The sequence below is a fragment of the Ailuropoda melanoleuca genome, chromosome 8 (genome assembly GCF_002007445.2).
Source record: "Ailuropoda melanoleuca isolate Jingjing chromosome 8, ASM200744v2, whole genome shotgun sequence".
Taxonomy (NCBI): domain Eukaryota; kingdom Metazoa; phylum Chordata; class Mammalia; order Carnivora; family Ursidae; genus Ailuropoda; species Ailuropoda melanoleuca.
This window is the reverse complement of record NC_048225.1, coordinates 100,638,391-100,660,029: the sequence shown is the minus strand read 5'-3', so window position 1 is coordinate 100,660,029 and position 21,639 is coordinate 100,638,391. Positions and strand designations below refer to the sequence as shown.

General features: G+C 36.8%; 1 protein-coding gene across 6 annotated transcripts in view; it reads right to left on the bottom strand.

Moving 5' to 3' along the window:
• The window catches only part of CAMSAP2 (calmodulin regulated spectrin associated protein family member 2), a 111,123-nt gene that overhangs the window by 36,834 nt on the left and 52,650 nt on the right, over window positions 1-21,639 (bottom strand). For all 6 annotated transcript variants that reach the window (XM_019794520.2, XM_034667000.1, XM_019794522.2 and 3 more), the window contains 2 exons: window positions 14,012-14,173; window positions 2,317-2,400 (listed from right to left, as the gene is read on the bottom strand). In XM_019794520.2, coding sequence (XP_019650079.1) covers window positions 2,317-2,400; window positions 14,012-14,173 — 246 coding nt within the window. The remainder of the gene's footprint in view (window positions 1-2,316; window positions 2,401-14,011; window positions 14,174-21,639) is intronic.

Sequence of the window (21,639 nt, the reverse complement as noted above, 5' to 3'; positions counted from 1 at the left end):
AGAGCATGTGTTGTGGTGAGCGCTGGGCATTGTGTAAGACTGATGAATCACAGCCCTGTACCCCTGAAACAAATAATATGTTATATGTTTTTAAAAAAATGAACAGGAATAAACCTGCAGACCAAAAAAAAAAAAAAAAGAAGAAGAAGAAGAAATTACATGGACAATTACGCAGTATTTTTGGTAATGAGGAAATGTTATTAGCTCACTAAATTAAAGTCTGAAGAGGTTAAAAAAAAAAAAAAAGAAATACAGTCAAGTATCCCTCAACATATGCATATATTTTATACCAAGAAGATGGCTGTAAAAAGAAGTTTCATTAAATAGATTTTATTGGACATCTAAGTTGAGAATAGGTGGGCCAGTACAAAAGGTATCATCCAAACCATGGGTTCCGTCTATAGCTGGATAAATCACAGACAACAAGGCTGGCATCTGGGTCACCAGGCCAGCAAGCTTGAGCAGGTGGGAGGCATGGCAACTTCTTGCCATTTACATAGTAATAAGAAAGAACAAGTCATTCTACCTCTCATCCCTAAAAGGAAAAAAGGATCAAGAATTTTGCTTTTATGGGAATAAAAATCAAGAATGAAGTGATTAAATTTCCAGCCAAACCAATCAGTTCGAATGCCAAAAATCTCATTGTTAGGTAATAGATTTCTTTCCCTAGTTTATGCTGTCACAGAGTGGTTCTTCATAATGATGACACCTGCACTTTGCAGCAAGACTATGTAAAATTAACATAGTCTATGAAATTTTCACAAAGATTCTAACAATTGGAAAAAATTCATTTGAAAATAAAAATATGTATTGTGCTAAAATAAAAATATTAATCCAAATATTTAAAAATGAGTCACATTCATTTCTTCCTTTAGTCAATGATTCACTCAACAAATACTGGTTGTGAGTTAATATGTGCAACTGCATGAGACTAAGTGCTACTGAAACACTGAAGTGGTATATAATACAAATAGTGCCCAGATTCTATATATATAGCTTTTCTTAAAGGTCACTTACTCTGTTTGGAATATAAATGGCATTTTTTATTCCATAAAATTATGTTTATTGTCAGCAAATAAAATTCACATTTAGTTCATGATATGTATGCAATACTACAGAATTTAATCATTATATTAAATAAACAAGATTTCTATGGAAAAAGGCCATCAGTGTTATAACTTAGGATGATACCGTTTTAGCTTATTCCTGATTAGAGCCAGGAGCAAAAGTGGGAGCAAAGGTTTCAACTCCTACAGGATGAGAAAGAGAAAAGAAGGGAAATTAATAGGAAAGGACTGGGGGAAGGAGGGAAGAGACAGGGACAGAAGCTGGTGGAAGTCAGGGAAATGGAACGTGATCTGGGGTGACGGGAAAAAAAAAGATTTCCACTCTGATGTACCTAATTTAGGGGAAAGATGTCAACAAAGTTAGGATAAAAAATCAAGTATGGACAGTATTTTCAGCAGCTAGTCAGTAAGCTAATGAGGGAAATCACTGTGATCCCAAAATAACAAATTAAGACAAAATTTCAGGTGGTCTCCCACAAGTTTTCTACTGAAGTTGATAATATACAAAACACCTTTCCCTTTCCTTCCTTTTTTCCTCTTTCTCTTCTTACAGAGGTATCAGTGCCCAGGTGACCAAAATGAACAGAAAAACTGTATAATAATAAAGAAACTTTAACCCAACTGGAAACTAAGATCTCTGAATACTTATCATTTCTTTCACCTCAATTCAAATGCTATAGAACATGTTTAAAGAGCTTGCACTATGATACATTTTTAAAAACGTGATATACTATAGTGCAGGAAATACACTTCTGGTCTTAGTATATAACAAAAACACAAATTTTCAAAGAAGAAAATCTAAAAGCCCCAAGAATTTTTAAAGAATGAATCTATATTAATGTTTCTTCCTTCTTCATAGAATAACCATATGTACAACTTACAATTCCTGGAATATATTTTAAAGGCTGGTCATACTACAAGTCATTGTAAGGCTGATACACTGAAAATGTTTGTTTGTTGTTTCATACATTTTACCAAAGGCAAAGCCATTATTTTCGCCAAAAGTATTCTAGAAATTGAGTTCTAATCATCAACAGTTTTTCCTAAACACCTTCATCCAATTAACCTTCATTTTGTACTTCTACTTACTTGGCATCTATGACATGCTTTCTAGGACACAGTTAACACCACCAAAAAATAATTTAATGAACATATCTATTAATTAATGTATGTACTTCCCAAACAATACATACATATGAACCTACATAGTCTATTCATAAAGGCACTTTTTTTTCTTTGAAATATATACCTTTTGACCTCCTGGAGCTTCAACTGTGTGATGTTCTTTCAATTTCTGTTCTTGTTCCATAATGTCTTTCAAATGTTCGTTTACCTTAAAATATAAAAACATTAATTTGAATTTATATTCAAATATGACAATAAAATAACATGCACCATAAAATGCCTGTGGTCAGATCTTTGATGTCAAATATCAGTACCACTCAAATAAGAAAATTTCACTTTCCCAACCAGAAAAAATGTATTTTACAGGTGTTTTATTTGATATTCTAAAATTAATTAAAAAATTTGTTGAATACTTACTATAGTATGTCAGGAGCTGGTTAGAGTTCTAGAGAAAAAAGGTACTCAATTTCCAATTTTAATACTTAGGAAACAAACTATTTTAATTTTTTTAAATTTTATTTATTTATTTGAGAGAGAGAGAGAATGTGAGAGAGCACAAGCAAGGTGAGCAACAGAAGGAGAGGGAGAAGCAGGATCCCCGCTGAGCAGGGAGGCCGATGTAGGGCTTGATCCCAGGACCCTCAGATCATGACCTAATCCGAAGGCAGATGATTAACCAACTGAGCCACCCAGGCACCCCAACAAACTTTTAATAAAAATTTTATTATCTATTTTAGGACTCGTAAATAGAAATTATTTTCCTTAAAATTAATGCTTTCATTATCAATAGAAAACACTTTAGTTTTTTTTTTTTTTTTTAAAGATTTTATTTATTTGACACAGGGAGTGACAGCCAGTGAGAGAGGGAACACAAGCAGGAGGTGTGGGAAAGGAAGAAGCAGGCTCCCAGCGGAGCAGGGAGATTGATGCGGGGGCTCGATTCCAGGATTCTGGGATCATGCCCTGAGCCAAAGGCAGATGCTTAACGACTGAGCCACCCAGGTGCCCCCACTTTAGGTGTTTTTTTTTTAATGGCATGAAGCATTTTTTATTTTATTATTTCAATTCCAGTATAGCTAACATACAATGCTGTGTTAGTTTCAGGTGTCCAATATAGTGAATTAACAATTCTGTGTAAGACTCAGTGCTCATCAAGATACTCGCTTCATCCCCTTCACCTATTTCAACTATCCCCCCAAACCTTCTCCCCTTTGATAATCATCTGTTTGTTCTCTATAGTTAAGAGTCTGTTTCTTGGTTTGTGTCCTTTTTTCCTTTGTTTATTCTGTTTCTTAAATTCCACATAAGTGAAATCATACGGTATTTGCCTTTCTCTGACTTATTTCACCTAGCATTATCCTCTTTAGATCCATTCACGCTGTTGCAAAGGGCAAGATTTCCTTCTTTTTTAATGGCTAAATAATATTCCAGAGTGTGTGTGTGTGTGTGTGTGTGTGTGTGTGTGTGTGTACACCATATAACAGAGAACACTTTAAATCAAGTTCTTTTTTTTTTTTTAAGATTTTATTTATTTATTTGACAGAGATAGAGACAGCCAGCGAGAGAGGGAACACAAGCAGGGGGAGTGGGAGAGGAAGAAGCAGGCTCATAACGGAGGAGCCTGATGTGGGGCTCGATCCCACAACGCTGGGATCACGCCCTGAGCGGAAGGCAGATGCTTAACCGCTATGCCACCCAGGTGCCCCTAAATCAAGTTCTTAATCATAGACATGTCCCTGAATCATGAGTGGGTTTTATCGTGGTGATAAGGCCACAGCTAAAATAGATGAAAAAATTCTCCCCATGAGAACTTTCTTAGAAGGTCTAATTTATCTATTAGATTATTCAAACACGCATAATCCAAAAAGGTTAATAAACAGTCTACGTAGTACATAAAATATTTCTTAAGAATAGTTTAAAAAATTCTGGATTTTGAGCTAATTATTTTAAGGTCACTAGTAATGAAAAATAAATGCTCAGATTGTTTAATTATGGCACTCTGGAAAACATTAAGCCATTATCAACCACCATAACCCTAAATTAAACCCATAATTTTCTGATCTCTTCTATTGCCTAAAATTCAGTTCAGTGGCTAAAAACAAATGGAGACTTTTAATTTATGATAAATTTTTTTTAAAGATTTTATTCATTTATTCATGAGAGACAGAGAGAGAGGCAGAGGGAGCAGGCTCCCTGATCAATCCCAGGACCCTGGGATCATGACCTGAGCTGACGGCAGACGCTTAACTGACTGAGCCACCCAGGCACCCAATTTATGATAAATGTAATTAACAATAATCACTAAGAGTCTTCTCTATTCATGATATTTCTAACGGGTTATAAGGGATTTAAACAACAGATTTATTTTGGTATGTGAATCTGAAGCACACTAAGATTTCCTAGTTAATCTCTTAGATCATCAATTTGGTTGTACAATATACTCTAAGAGACAGTAGAATTAGAAAAGACCTGGGTCTGAATCAAAACCTGCACTTACAAGCTATGACCTTAATAATTTTTTGATGCCTCTCAGCCTCAGGTGCGAGTTTGAATAAAAGCTACTTCATAAAGAGGTTTGGGGTATTATGGCTCTAAAATGGTCTCCACTGATCCTCTTGAGTGTGGGCAGGACCTAATTTGCTTCTAACCAACAGAATACAACTAAGGTGATGGGATATCACATCAATGATCATGTTACATAACGTTCTAATTTCCCTCTTGCTTGATGAAGCAAGCTGCCATGCTGTGAGCTGCCCTACTGAGAGGCCCACACGGCAGGGAACTGCCAGCCTTGTCTCCATCCCAGATACAGTAAGAAAAACTGAGGCCCTCAGTCCAACTGCCTGCACTGAACCCTGCCAACAACCACATGAACTTGGAAGGGGATCCTCCTGCAGTTACACTTCCAGATAACACTGCAGGCCTGGCCCACACCTTGTCTGCAGCCTTGTCACGGACTCCGAGATAGAGGATGTAGCTAAGCAGTGCCTGGTTTTATAACCCACAGAAACTGGTTAATGCTGAAATAACAATAGATAAGTAATTAAATAAGTAGCTGAGGTAATATAGAGAATAAAAGAGATAATGTATAAAAGGTACCAAGTAAAGTACATGATACACAGCACATACACCATAGATAGGACTACAGTCTTTGCTTATAAACAATATATCCCCAAAGCAATACCAGATAACTGAATGTCTGTAAGGGCTTTAACAAACCCTAATAAAATACTGTAAGTTGACGTAATGGTATCAACCATCCTAAATACCAAAATCGTGATTATAAGAAAATTTTACATGTTGATAATTCATAAACTATCCTAATAAGGAGAATAAGAGAAAACTTCGTGACATGTTGGAGATGTGACAAGACATGCCATGCTATTAACCTACTTGGGTACCCAACACAGAGAAATGAAGTAATTAGCTTAGTGACTCTCAAACCAGTTCCCAAATGCTGTCTACTAAGTTCTACCACTGAAGCTGAATCATGATATTTTTTGTGCAACTCAAAGATAAAAGTTAAAGGAAGGTACACAGAGCTCATGATGACTTTGAGGTAGATCACCACCTGAACCAGTGTTGAGGACTAGTGAGCTAGAGAATATAACAAATAGTTAGCTTTAGCAATATGAATTAGGTAAAAATAAATTTGCTAAAATGATGTATTTAAAATACTAATTTAAAAATATACACTAGCTTTTAAATTTTTTTTCATTTTAAAATATAAAATAGTAGGGCTCCTAGTGGGCTCAGTCAGTAGAGCACATGACTCTTGATCTCAGGGTTGTGAGTTCCAGCCCCAGGGCGGGTGTACAATATTACTTAAAAAAAAAATTAATTAATTAAAATAAAAAATTAAAATACAAAATAGTAATGTGTGTCCTTGCTTTAATGTAAGTCTAAAGTTAGTCAATATTTTACTTTCCTCCCGAACAATACAAAAACCTTACAAACGCTTTAAATCAAATAGCTTTCTTCCATCTCCATGTTATTTCACCTAGAATTATAGTTCTTTCTTCTTATGGGTCTCAAAATTAGACACTATGATCTTTTGTAATACTTGTTTACATTTACTCATATGTCTGATTTTGCTTTTTATCATTCCTTCCTACAACCCACCTCTTTCTTTAAGGTTCAATTTCCTTCTTACTGCAGTACCACCTTTTTAGTAGTTCTTTCTGCAACGGAAGTGATGTACTGCCTTTCTTTGAACAAATCTTGATTTCACCTTTAATCTTGAATAAAAGGTCTAGAACCCTAGGTTCATTGTTATTTTTCTTCAACACTTTGTAGATTTTGCTGCACTGTCTTCTGGTTGCGAACATTACTGTTAAAAAGTCTACTGTAGTCTAACTGCCATTCTTTTAAGAGACTTTTATTTTTGGAGTTCTGCAGAATTATTACTATACATATGTCAGTGTGGATTTATTTTAATTTATCCTGGTTGGAACTCACTGTGCTTCCTGAATTTGAAAGTTTTTATCTTTGCTGTAGAAAATTTTTTATCTTGGGGCACCTGGGTGGCTCAGTTAGTTAAGCATCTGCCTTTGGCTCGGGTCATGATCTCAGGGTCCTGAGATAGAGCCCCGCATCTGCTTCTCCCTCTCTCTCTGCCCCTCCCCTCCCCCTGCTCTTGCTCTCTCTCTTTCTCTAACAAATAAATAAAATCTTAAAAAAAAAGAAAAAGAGGGGCGCCTGGGTAGCGCAGTCGTTACGCGTCTGCCTTCGGCTCAGGGCGTGATCCCGGCTTCCGGGATCGAGTCCCACATCAGGCTCCTCTGCTATGAGCCTGCTTCTTCCTCTCCCACTCCCCTGCTGTGTTTCCTCTCTCGCTGGCTGTCTATCTCTGTCACATAAATAAATAAAATCTTTAAAAAAAAAAAAAAAAAAGAAAAAGAAAAAATGTTGTATCTCTTCAAACATATTCTCTCTCCCCCACTTCTCTCTGAAAATCTCTTTTTGGAATTCCAATTAGGCCTGCAGACCTATCTATGAACCTTGATTTCATATATTCCATCTCACCTCTCAGGGCTTCATTCTGGGTAATTTTCTCTGTTAACTAATTCCCTCTTTAGGTCAAATCTTCCATTTTAGACTTTTGTGATTTTCAATGACTAAAATTTTGCATTTCTAAAGTTACATTTGGTTCTTTTTCCATTATGCCCTCCATGGTGTTTTTTTTTTTTTTTTTTTAATTTTAGTTAACATACAGTGCAATATTGGTTTCAGGAGTAGAATTCAGTGATTCAGCACATACAGCACCCAGTGCTCATCACAACAGGTGCCCTCTTTAATACTCATCACCTATCTAGTCCATCCCCCACCTCCCTCCCTCCCACAGTGCCTTATTCTTTCCTACAGCTGTTATTCCATGTTATATTTTCGGTCATTTAAACATATATTTTTGTAGTCTTTCTCAGACCGTTCTACTTTCTCAAGCTCTCATTTGTTAGTTTACTAACTCTTCTACGTGCTAGCCCACATCTTCGCATGTTTCATAATTTTTGATTGTCAGCACTTCCCGCATCTGCAGCCAAGGTTCTCCCTCCCCCACCGCCTGAAAGACTCATGGCTTTGGATATGGAAGTGAACTTTCAGAGTATTTTTAAATTTGCTTCTCTGACAGGTGTCAGAAAGATATCACTGGCCTGGTACTAGTATTCTGTTAATGTGTTGCTTTCTCCCTTTTTTCCTTGCTCATCAGTGGGTGCTCATGTTCCTACAAGGTCAGTCAAGGAGGCCTCTTTCCCAGACCTAGACAGAGACTCACAATCAGCCTAACAATCACAAGAGCCTCATTCTTCCTGCTAGAAGGTGGTTTAGGTACAGGCATGAGAACCAATCTTCGTCAATGGGACCTCCTGGTGGGAGGACCAGCTGAAGGAAAGTTTTCCTTGTGAACAGAAGAGTCCAGAAGACCCTCTCATCTTTGCTAGACATTATTATAATTACATATGATCCCTGGAATCATTATACACTGCTGCCATTATACAACCATGAATAGAAATATCATATACAGTTAAGAATAACAGAAAAGATGGAAAGCTCCTGCATCCTTGTTGACACTGTTGAGCCCCTAAATTAACTAACCTTGGATATGCCCTACCTCCAGACATGCTGCTATGTGAGATAATAAATCCTTTAAGCTACTTATAGTTGGGTCTTCTGGCACTTAAAAGCACAGCTGACGCCTCCCTTTTACTGAGGGTACAGCTTTTAATGTGTCTTAGCTTGGTTGGTCTAAACAGGTTCCAGTTCCAACTCCCCACAGCAGGCAAAACTAAGGTGTTATCTTGTGTCCAAGTGACTTTAAAACTCCAGTCTAGGCTTGGTAGCCCACTGAGAAGACCAGCAAAACTTTCAGTCCCCACTTTGTTTCTGCACCTGAGAACATCCTTTTCTTTAAGACACAGTTGTGTAATATAAACTTTTCTAATTACATTTTATCAAACATGTCTAGGTGTTTATAACCAGGAGAGCTTAGTCTTAATCCGACATGTTGCCAAAATCACAAATATTTTCTGTCTTGGTGATATATATGTTATAAGGCAGTTTTATAACTTATGTGCATCTTGAAGCATTTTGGTCAATTTACCAGTTGTGTGGGGGGAGGGTTAGGCAGAGAGGGGGGACAGGACTAAAACCAGTTTTCTAACTGGAAAAATTTATCTTATTCTGTTGCTTTGGGGGGTTTGTGTGTGTGTGTGTGTGTGTGTGTGTGTGTGTGTGTGTGTTTTCTTTCTTTTCTTTCTCTTCTTTCTTTCTTTCCTTCCTTCCTTCCTTTTTTTTTTTTTTTTAAGTTAAAAAAAATACTTTCAGGGACGCCTGGGTTGCTTAGTCAGTTAAGCATCTGCCTTCAGCTGAGGTCATGATTCCAGGGTCCTGGGATTGAGTCCCGCATTGGGCTCCTTGCTCAGTGTGGAGTCTGCTTCTCCCTCTGCCTGCTGCTCCCCCTGCCTGTTCTCTCTCTGACAAATAAATAAATAAAATCTTAAAAAAAAAATTTTAATTAAAAAAAATTAATTAAAAAGAAATACTCTCTAATCATTATCATGTAGTTGTAATTAATCTATCAGTTTGGAAATATCTTCATGATGTTTTAAAAAGTTTTTATCTAACTCTGTTCAAAAAGCAGACTGGTCACATATTAACATTTTAAACCACTATTCATTCATTTATTTATTCACACATTCAAACAGCTACTTACTGAATGCTAGTTATATGTATCAGGAGACTAGAGATACAATGATATATAAATCCAGAATGGTCCCTATACTCACAGAACCAAAAACAGGGGCAAAAGACAAAAAGCAAAAAAAAAAAAAAGCAATTCATTAAAACAGCTGTAAATAAAGATGTGAGAAGAAAAGAACAGGGACAGGGGGACCTATTTTAGGAAGGCTGGATGTATCAGAGACGTAACTTAAGCTGTGACCTAAGGATAAAAAGCTGGCCATGATAAAAATAGAAAAAACAGCATTCCAGACAAGAATAAACAATATAAGCAAAGGCCCTGTGGTCAGGGAAAATTCAGTATGTTTGAGGAAATGAAAAAACAGTATGGCTGAAACATGTTGAAAGGAGGGGTTACAAGATGAAACTGGAAAGAGAGGTAGGGCCAAATAATGTAGGGTTCATATGTTCATAACGTCTGTGTACCCCTGCATGATTTAGTCATTTAGTACAATCTTGTCTTCTGTGGTTTTACTTGTTTTTAAGTTCAAATTCATTTTTAGCCAATAATACTGAAGTTAGCCATGTTATTCCCATTTTTCTATGATAGGTTTTTTATACCTATGGGTGTATTATCCAGAAAAAATGGCAACTTAGGTTAGGTGAACCAAAATAAGAGCCAAAAGAAGCAAATACATACTAAATCTGAGAGGCAAGAGTGAAGTGAAGTCATGATGAGAGAATAAATAATGAAGCTGGAATTGGTAGACTGGAGCAAGAAAAAAATACACTGGGAGGTTCAGGTTGAATCAAATGGTTTCAACCTTTATCTAAAAACTGAATAGGGTGGATATGGCTGCATAAAGGTGCTAAGCATTCCCATTTAAGTGATTTCTTCATCCTTCTAGAGAATCCAAAAGTTCTAACAGGCCTAGCTTAATTCTGTAACTTTACCTACCTCTTTGATTTATTAAACATCCTCTCTCTGCCAAGCACTGCACTAGTCTAGGCACCAAGACTAAAAAAAGATGGGCACTGACCTGTCCTCACATAGATTATTATAGTTTGTTTAAGCGATTAAGCAAAGTAATTACAAACTCTCAAAAGTGCTATGATGTAAAGAAATGAAATGTTATAGCAGAAAATAAGACATGACAGGTGCCTACTTCAAATACGGTTGTGAGGAAAAAGTACGAAGTAAACTGAGAAATGATGGAATGGAAGCCACACAAAACCTTGAGAGATGAGCTGCCCAGGGAACAGGGGACATCAAGAGCAGAGGCCCGGGGTGAGGCATACAGCTGGAATGAAGTGAGAGCAGTGAGAAAGGAGAGCAGGGGCCACGGGCCGAGGATGGAGAAGTACACAGGGCCAGATTAGATGGTACTCTGTAGGCCATGGCACATTCTGCATTTTCAGTGTAAACTGAAGCCCCTATGAGTTTTTAACAAAGGAATGACACGATGCAAGTTACAATATAAGAAGATACTCTTTACAGAGTTCTGGTTCTGGTAATAGTGGAATAGCATATATTACAGTAAGCTTGCCAGAACCGCAATTATAAATCGGACAAAATATAAAAAGCAACTGTTGAAGGTACTGGAGAACAACCAAAAGCAGGCAGAAATGGGAAAGGACATGACCTTTGAAAGAAAGGAACATGTGAGGGCAATCTATGTCTCTACGGCTTTCTCCTCAATCCACACAATGCGAAGTGGCCTGAACTCAAGCAGAAAACGAGTCTTGTTGGAATGAGGAACTGAGGGAGAAATCTGAGACTGAGAATGGCTAGACTTTGAGGAAGAGTACCCTGGGAAAGAAGGAATCACTACGAGGGAGACCCCAGCTCCATGTATAAACTGCACTCAAACCCTTGGCTGAGCCCTGAGCTATGCAGCGCGGAAAAGACTCCAAGGAGCACAGAGGGGAACAAGCGCCAGCGCGCTGAAGAAGCCGCCTGCTGCAGAGGACACGGTGTGGCGCTTGAGCCCTACCAACACGGCCGGTTCTCCGCTGAAACTTCAGAAGGGTCACACATGATTTACAAGTAAAGACTGAATTTAAGATGAGTATAGAGAAGTATTACTGGACTTGTCAAAATGGAAGCCAGAGGTTCTGTGTATGGAGGAGCGGGATTGTACCTGGATGGGGAAGTGTTGTTTATCAGGATGGGAAATACTACAGTAAGTCTATATTCTTATGAGAATGAGCCAGTAGGGAGGGAGAACTGGATGATGCAGGAGAGTGAGGGAAAAACACCGCGGTCCACACACCAGAAGCACTAGCACCACCTGAGCTTCTTAGAAATGCAGGCTCTCCACCAACACCCCAGACCCATCAAGTCAGATCCTGCATTTTAACACGTTCCCAGGTGACTCATTCACACGTGAAAGCCTGATAAGAACTGAAACAGAGGATCAATGACCACGACAAAGGAAGAAAGAGTTCCAGCGCAGTAAGTAAAGAGAAACTGCCCTTTGATAGGATGTGGGAGGGGGGGACTTTCTCCACCTTACCAGCAGGAAAGAAAGCAAGCTAAGGAGCACTGAAAGGTTTACAGATTTGGTGGCAAGAAGAGAAAATTCCCACCTGATGGCTCCCCATCTCTGGTCTCAAAAAAGGATGAGACAATGTCCTCAACTGACAGTAACAAGGGATGGGTTATGGAAAGTCTGAGGACTAGAGAAGAAAGGATGAAATCGTCTTGAAACGTGGGAAAGTGAACTTCTTAGGGACACACTTCTTGGCCTGGCAGTAAGCACTGAAGGTCCACTTGAAGTTTGTACTTATAAATTTAAAATGAAACAGGCTTCCTTGTGTAAATTTCTCTAGCGATATTTATCTCTATAGGTGCACCCTAGAGAGAAGGTGGGTAACTGTGCTCAACCAGGGTTTTATCAGATAAATCACAGGGAGGGATAGGAGGCAGAATAACTGACAGTACTTGCAAGAATCTAGTTCAAAAAAGAAAAACATCAACTGAGCCTATAAGAATTAACAGGCTCAATGGTTTGGAACTCATGATGAAGCTGAACACTGTTAATAGTAGGGGGTATTAGAGTAAGTGAAGGAATTATTTAAGAATGAGATACTTGCAATAGGATACGAAGGTTATATCCTGATGATGAATAGGTCTAGGATGTGACCATAATTCTCCATAGCTAAGGAGGAGTGCAGAAAAAGATGGCTAAAGATGAAGAAAAAAAAAAGGAACTCCAGGGGCAGAGTATTAAATGGGCCTTCTACGTTGATATTGATAATGATGATAAATGAAGTTTTTACATTTATAGCTTCTTGTTAGGCAAGCATTCAAGAAAGGATACCTGAAGATATAACTTTGTTAGATCTGCTCAGGTCTTGCTCATGGATAATGTTTCACTTTCTCTGGAGTAACAGTTGCAAATGAATGCAAATCAAGAAGAATTAACTACTCAGTCTGGCAAAGCGAGTGATAAATTGCAATTTAAGCATCTTCAGAGCACAAATAACTAATCACAGTTCCATAAAAATTTCCAAGAGGAATCTACAATTGATACAATCTTATGCAACTTAGTCAAGCAAATCTAAGACTCATATAATGGGAAACAGGACAAAATTACTTCGTTCTTGGATTCAAAAAAAATTTACTCAACACTCACAGTGTGTAATATCCTACTCCGAATGCTGGGAATTTTATAATTATCTGTTATGAACTAAATCATTATTAAATGTCATTACAGATATTGCAGAATATATAGAAATCTATTTTAATCATTTTAACAGAATTTTTTTCTTAGCCAAAAGGTAATGGGAAATTTTAAGTAACTTAAACAACTTTAGCTTTCATTTTGATTTAAAACAAAAACAGTAATGGAGTGTGCCTTAGTCTGTTCAGGCTCCTGTAACAGCAATAACCACAGAATAGGTGGCTTATAAACAACTGAAATTTTTTTTTATTTTTTATTTAAATTCAATTTAGTTAATATATAGTGCATTATTAGTTTCAGGGATAGAATTCAGTGATTCATCCATTGCATATAACACCCAGTGCTCATTACATCAAATGAGCACCTTAATGTCCCTCACCCAGTTACCCCATCCCCCCACCCAACTCCCCTATGGCAACCCTCAGTTGGTTTCCCATAGTCAAGAGTCTCTTATGGTTTGTCTCCTTCTGTTTTTATCTTATTTTTCCTTCCCTTTCCCTATGTTCATCTATTTTGTTTCTTAAATTCCACATATGAATGAAATCATATGATAATTCTCTTTCTCTGACTTATTTTGTTTAGCATAATATCCTCTAGTTCCATCCAGAAATTTATTTCTCATAGCTCTGGATGCAGGACATTCCAAGATCAAGGGACCAGCAGATCTGGTGTCTGGTGAGGGCCTGCTTCCTGGCCATCTCCTTGCTGTGACATCACATGGCAGAAGGAGCAAGGGAGCTCTCTGGGGCCTCTTTTATAAGGGAATTAATCCCATTATAACCTAATCACCTCCCAGAGGCCTCACTTCCTAATATTATCACTTGGGGGTTAAGATTTCGACATAAGGATTATGGGCAGAAAAAACCTGCAATCTGTAGCAGAGTAGCCATGCATAATAGAGGATTTCACTTTTTCTGGTTATAAGACTCATTTTTACTCAAGTGAGTATATTCCTACCTTATTAATCCAGTACATGACAGCATCCTCAATATCATAGGGCAGATCCGTGGCTTGAAAAAAAGCTGAATACTGTTGAGCACACGCAATTACTTTCTCTATACTGACCATTTCTACGGTGTAAGCCATCATTAGGGTATCTATCATGGCCAAATGAGCACTCTGCAAATAGAAAACAAGAACACAGAGTTTAAAAATTACACTTAAAAACTGTTTATATATTTTAAAATATTAATAACTCCTAACAAACAGTAACAGAACTAAAGAGTACAGAAGACAAGCCTTAATAAGAAAGCAGAAATGAGAGAGGAGCTAACTGAACCAAACTAATTTATTGTTGAAATAATTATTGAGGATCTTTAAGATACTCATTATTTTCTACTCAGTGAATGTTCCTTTTCCTGTTTTTCCTATTTTTAATAATGTTGAAATCATTTACTCAGCAATACAATTTACAAACTTCAAAATGCTATGTCTGGTGTGCTGATTATTAATGGTACTAGTCAATTTCTGATCTTTGACTATGCTCTTGCCTAAGGCTTCACATCCACGTAGAAGTTTATGGATTCTACTTCTAAAATACCTCTCAAATCTACTGATTGCCACAGTTCCAGCGCAGACCGCCCACATTTCTCACACTTGAAGGAGACAAGAACTCTATAACTGATTCTCCTGGCTTCAGCTTCCTCATCCCGTTCACCCAGCAGCCCAAGACTTCCAATCTTTCCTTTGCCTTTTTTGTTGATGTTTCACATGTTTGCTTGTTTTTAAACACAAAAGTGTTGTTCTATAGTGATTCTTAAAAGTTCCAAACATTACAAAGTACATAAAGTAGAAACTACCTCTCTCCTAGTCCTCCTCCCCTAGCAATGGGTACAGTCTGATATGTATTCTTACAAAAAAATTTAATGCACACCAAACAGTAAACATTCACATTGTTTACTATTCTCTGGCATTACAAATAATGCTACAACATTATATTTCTCCAGAGATAATTCTTTACTGTGGGCGTACTGGGCCCAAGAACAACCACATTTTAAGTTTCCATAAATAACCATTAATCTGCTTCCCAGAAAGTTTGTGGCAACCTTTATCTCCTGCCGAGAATGTTATCACTGTGTCTGTCTCCCCACATTTTTTGCCAGCATTTGATATCTTTCACTTTTTATCATATGTATCTGTCTGAAAGGTTACAAAAAAACCCCACTCTTGTTTGACTTTGCATTTTTCTGAATGAGAATGACCATCTTTTTACATGTTAAACAAGGAATTTGTATTTTTTTCCTTGGAAAACTGCTGCTGATATCTTTTGCCTACTTTTCTCTTTGGGATGTTCATCTTTCTTTATTTCTTGATTTGTTAGAGCTTTTGCTATATTAGGAACATTAGCTCTGTGTTATTCTGATAGCAAAACACTTTCCTAGTTTGCCTTTGGATTTTAAACTTTGTTTAGAGTACGGTAAGCTATAGGGACATTCTAAACATATTCTTGGTAATATCTGTCAATCTCAGCGTTCTCCTTTATAGCTTCAGAATTTGCCCCATGTTTACAAAAGGCTCTCCCATCCCAAGAACATGGAAATATTGTCGTCTATTTTTTTCTATTACTTTAAATCTATCTAGAATTTGTTTTTGAAGACATTATAAACTAGAGACTAGTCATTTTTCCAAATCAGAGATTTCACCATATCATTCTCTCATGAAGTCTACCTCATTTACTTTATAAAAGTCTAAACTCCTTAAGAGAGGTGAAGTTCTTTAACAGTTGGTCCCTATCAGTCTAGCCTAATAACTTACCATTTCTTTCCCCCAATCACACTTCTTTCAAAACAGCCACAGAAGACTGCTGTTCCTCAAATCTGTCACCAATTTTCAGGTTTCCATGCCCTTCCTGTTGTCATCTTCCTTACAATATAGACTAAGTCCTGACATTGGCCTGATTGTCACCTTCACTGTAAAGGTTCTTTTCCAAGTTTTAAGGAGGAAAGCTCTTAGAAATCAGTATTTAAGAGAATTAAACAATTTTAGCCTAACTCTTGAACAAAAATGTGGGAAAACATTTCAAGAGCTATAAAACCATTCATGCACTCTTTATCAAGATTCTTTCTCTCGGCAATTTATTCTACAGATATAATTTGAAAGGAAATAATAACTATGTGAATGAAAGTGACCATTATAATATTACACATAACAAAAAGGAAGGAAACAATGTTACAAACATAATGAGTAATTTATGGTACCTTAAACTACTTAACAGTAGGAGAAAATATGCACAATACAATATTGAGTGGAAAAAACAACACTGCACACAATGTTCAAGACACATACCCATATATATGCACACATATATGTATACACATACATGTATGGATATACACATAGAACATATATAAAACAGGAAAAGCTGCAAAAAAAAAACCTTAGAAACTACCTTGTTATAGTATGCAAAAAAATGCATATAAAATCTATCATTTACTTCAAAAATTAAGATAGTAAACACTAAGTATAACTAATTAGTAATATATTTTCAAAACAAAAACATTCTCAATTCACTGATCACTTCTACAAATTCAAAAACAAATTTTAAAAAATTCCACTTCTGTCCTTACAGTTATTTCTATATGATATTCAGCCACTTTTAAACTAAAAACTTTCAAAATACGTAAGTAAATAAAGACTTTCAAATTTTAGTGTTTTTTTTTTTTACCCTTTAACTTTACAATATGAGATAGAGGTAAATTAAAAATTATGCGAAACAGGGGCGCCTGGGTGGGTCAGTCGTTAAGCGTCTGCCTTTAGCTCAGGGCATGATCCTGGCATTCTGGGATCGAGCCCCACATCAGGCTCCTACGCTGGGAGCCTGCTTCTTCCTCTCCCACTCCCCCTGCTTGTGTTCCCTCTCTCGCTGGCTGTCTCTCTGTCAAATAAATTAAAAAAATCTAAAAAAAAAAAAATTATGTGAAACAAAGAAAGGGAAAAGCTACAAATAAAAAACTTAATACATAATGTAAATAAAGCTGCAGTTAAAGCTACAAATAGAAAAGTATATACACAATGAATCTAGAAAAGATCAATAGTAAAAAAAAACCTCTAAGCTACAATCAGTATAATTTATCTCTCTAAATAAAATATACATATGTAATTTCTTACCTAAAACATTGAGATCAGAATAACGATGACAGCTAACACAGAGTACTATGTGCCATATAATGTTTTCAGCATTTGTATTACCCTCATTTAATACAACCCTGTGAGAGGGTCTATTATTATACTTCTTTTACAGATGAGAAAGCTGTGTAACCTGTTCGAGGTTACTCAGCAAGGAGGTAGTGATGTTGGGATTCAAACCTAGAAGTTTGGCTCTAGAGCCCATACCACCTAACACCAATACTGCAGACTCATCCCGATACCCCACTCTTTTTTTTTTCTTTTTAAATTTTTCATTTTTTAATAATAATTTTTTATTATGTTATGTTAGTCACCATACATTATATCCTTAGTTTTTGATGTAAAGTTCCATGATTCATTATTTGCATATAACACCCAGTGCACCACGCAATACACGCCCTCCTTAATACCCATCACTGGCCTATCCCAATCCCCCACCCCCCTCCCCTCTGACGCCCTCAGTTTGTTTCCCAGAGTCCACAGTCTCTCATGGTTCATTCCCCCTTCTGTTTACCTCCCCTTCATTCTTCCCTTCCTTCTCCTACTGATCTTCCTGCTATTTCTTATGTTCCATAAATGAGTGAAACCATATGATAATTGACTTTCTCTGGCTTGACTTATTTCACTTAGCATAATCTCCTCCAGTCCCATCCATGTTGCTGCAAATACCCCACTCTTTTGAGTCTGCATATGGTAGGAAGAGGCAAGGCAGCACTGGCAGAAGCAGCAGTTGTACATCGAGACCGCCAGGGGGCACAGCAGAATGGGCCATCTAAGAGCAGCAGTATAAAGACTGCTTACAGAATAAAAAGCAGTTCCAATTAAAAAGGAAAGGATACAGAATCCTAATGAACTTACTTAACAGAGCTTAAAGTATCATACAAAGGCCAATAAATAGTAGGTTCTATATCTGTGTTACAAAAGTTATCTTTTTGTTACTTCCAATCAGTGGAGTCTAGATAAAATAAGTTACATTTATGTATTAGAAATAAAGTTAAAGCTATGACATAAAGAAGTGTTTAATTAAGTCTCATAAATCAGTAAGACAGAAGTTCTAGTATTGCATGCCTCTTATTACTCTCCTATCAGATTTAGACACAGAACTTAAAAAAATATTCCTAAAAAGAACCCAGGTCCTTCCTGGCCTACTGTGGTATAGCGGCTCTAGCACCTACCACATCCAAGCAGTCCTAGAGGGATACAGGAGGGATCCAAGACTTAACAAATCAATCATGAGCATGAAGTATTTTAATTATTCTGCTAAAATGATATGCACAGCATGTACATATCAGACTGTGGTTTGTCAAATTCCAATTCAGGAAATTATACCTTGCATATTATTTATTTTCAAAACAGATTTACTGTATGTTTCATTTATCTTTAGTTTACATGGAGATAAAAGTAAAATAGCACTAAACCCACTGAAATACCACTACACACCCATTAGGAAGGCTATAATTAAAAAGTCACATAATAACAACTGTTGGCAAGAATGTGGAGAAATCAGAACCCTTATACCCTGCTAGTGAAAATGTAAAATGATGCAGCTGCTGCGCAGAACAGTTTGGCAGTTCTGCAAAAAATGAAACAAAGAGTTACCATTTGGTCCTACAATTCTACTTTTAGGTATATATATATATATATATATATATCCAAGAGAAATAAAACCATATATCCACACAAAATCTGTTCACAAATATTCATAATAGCCAAAAAGGTAGAAACAACCCAAATGTCCATCAACTGATGAATGGATAAACAAAATATAGATAATCCATACAATGGAATACAATTCAGCAATAAAATAAAGAGTGTTATATACAACACAGAAGAACCTTGAAAACAATATGCTAAGTAAGGATGCCAATCCCACACAGACACAAAAACACATATTATTCCATTTATATGAAATGTCCAAAATGGGCAATATAAATAGATTGAAAGTAGAAAAGCAGTTGCTTAGGGTTGGGGGTGGGAGATAGGGAGATAGGATGGTAATGGTAAAGGTGTAGGGTCTCTTTTCAGTGTGATAAAATTGGTAGTGGAGATGCCTGTACAATTCTGAATATACTAAAAACCATTACATTGTACACTTCAAATGCGTGGATTATATGGTATGCCAACTATATCGCAAGCTGTTACTCAAAGAAATCAGATTAATTTGTGATGCTCTCCTCCTACTTTTCCAGTATAAATACCTCATATATCACCATTTCTGGTTCTAAATAAGCCATTATCCATACGTTTGTGAAGTATCTTTATAAATACTTCAAGGTGAAGGGTGATTTCTTTTTCTAGATAGTGGGGTATTTTAAGTAATATCTAAGAAAGATCATAAATGATGATCTTTAAAAATAGTTTAAAAATAAACTATTTTTTATCCAGATTAGTTGGAAGCCATAAGAAATTGGAAATAAAAATCCGTGAAAGGAAAACAAAATTTAGCATACTTATTTTTCTTTCTACCATCAATATATAGATATCTCCTGCTTAAAGGTATGCAGAATGCAAACTTACGGAAATAAGTGTTATTTTCAACAATATCTAAAATACCCACTGTCTAGAAAAGTAAATCACCCTTCTCCCTGAAGTAGCTAGAATCTTAGAGATTTCTATAGTTGGTATGAAAACGAAATTTTCCAGAAAAAAATAGACACTTCTAATCATCTCTGTCTTCTGGTGTAAGGAAATCTCAGCACATCAAAAATCCAGCCTATTAAAAGTGGGTTGACCCAAGGAGCAGAGCATTGGCCTTAGAAACAAAGTCAGGAGTACACATTGACCAACAAAGATTTTAGTTGTAACCTACAGGAGAATTAGGGCACTGCAGTTCATGACCTACTGATGTTGTACCCAACCTGTATTAAACAGAGGACCAAAGAGCATACTGTTGCTCTGCTATCACCAGATAATGTGAAAATGGCAATACTGACAAGGGAGGTGATGGCCATGGGATTCAAAACATCCCTCTCCTGAGATTCAATATTAATTCTGCCTAAATTTAACAAATAAAACACACCACAAAACAGTTGAGAGTTCTCTTTAATCTGTTTCTATAAGGGTTGCATGGGCATCTGGTTTATATCCTGTCATTTACATCTGGTAAATCTGACAATCATACTACCCAATGGAGAACTATTTTCAAGATAATGTTGAATCAAACTGATACTAAGCTTTATTGCAAAAGGAATATATACAAAAAATAGTACAGCTCAAATGTCTATTAAGAGCTCCTGACCAATGAAAGATACTATGTCTCCTGAGCAATTCCACCAACTTTATCTGAAATATGTCTAACCTCTAATGACAAGTGTATTGAAACGAGGATCTACTGGGTAGACACATATAGGAACAGCATAACAGTAACCAAATACATATGGTAAACAAAGAAAATAGTCTATCACAGTGGTTCTAAATCTAGCTGATCATAAAAATAACAAAATCCCTAGCCCCAAACCTTAGAGATGGTGATTCTTTAGATCCCCAGAGACAGGCCCAAGAATAGCATCCTAACAGGAATCTTGCCTCCAATAGTCTCCACAGCCACAAGAAATTAACCTTCTACAGCACATCTCTAATCACAACATTCTACATAGAGCAAAAACCTTCCGTGACTTCCCAGGGCCTACCAAACAAGCCCAAAATAATTTAATGAAGTTCTTCATGATCTTAAAATAATCACTCTTTCAGGTCACATCTTCCACTACTTCTTATTTAAACCCTATGGTCTAGTAGTGTAGATTAAGAGCAAGGACTATTTAAGTGGAGAGCCTAGGTTCAACCTTGACTATGCCATCTACTATGTGGTTTTGAGCAAAGTCCTCAATTTCTCTGTGCTTCAATATCCTCATCTGTAAAATGGGATGACAATAATAGTACAAAGCATTTTGTGCTCTAAAAATAACATGGTTTATGTCCAGAATAGGGTTGGTGTGAACCCCTCAAAAACTATGCCACTTTGTAACCAGGAGGTAATCTGGACTGTCCAAGCAGACAGCTCAACCTGGCTGGAAGCTGCCACAGCAAGCACTGGAAAATGAACAAAAACCACTGTGAAAATGCTGCCGGCACTCTAACTAGAGCATGGCTGGTGGATGCTGAGATACTGCTGATGGAGGTGGATCTCAGCCAGCAGAGCCATATTAAGATGGGCACAGGAGGCAGTGCAACTGTCCCTAGCCAAGAGCTGCGTGAGGATGGGGACGCACCTCTCTGGGAAGGAGTCCTGGGGGCAGACACTTATTTTAAGATTCAAATATGGAAAAACTCTATGATTCCAGTTTTGAATTATAGGTAATCAGTAAGAACTCATGATTATATACATGTATTTTTCCTAGCCCTAACTTGACCAAAGGGCTTAGAAGCAATAACTACTAAAGTAGCAATAAATACATCTGTGCCCAGATCTTGGTATCTAAATAACATTTCCTCCATTAAAATAAAACCAAGGCTCCTTAGAA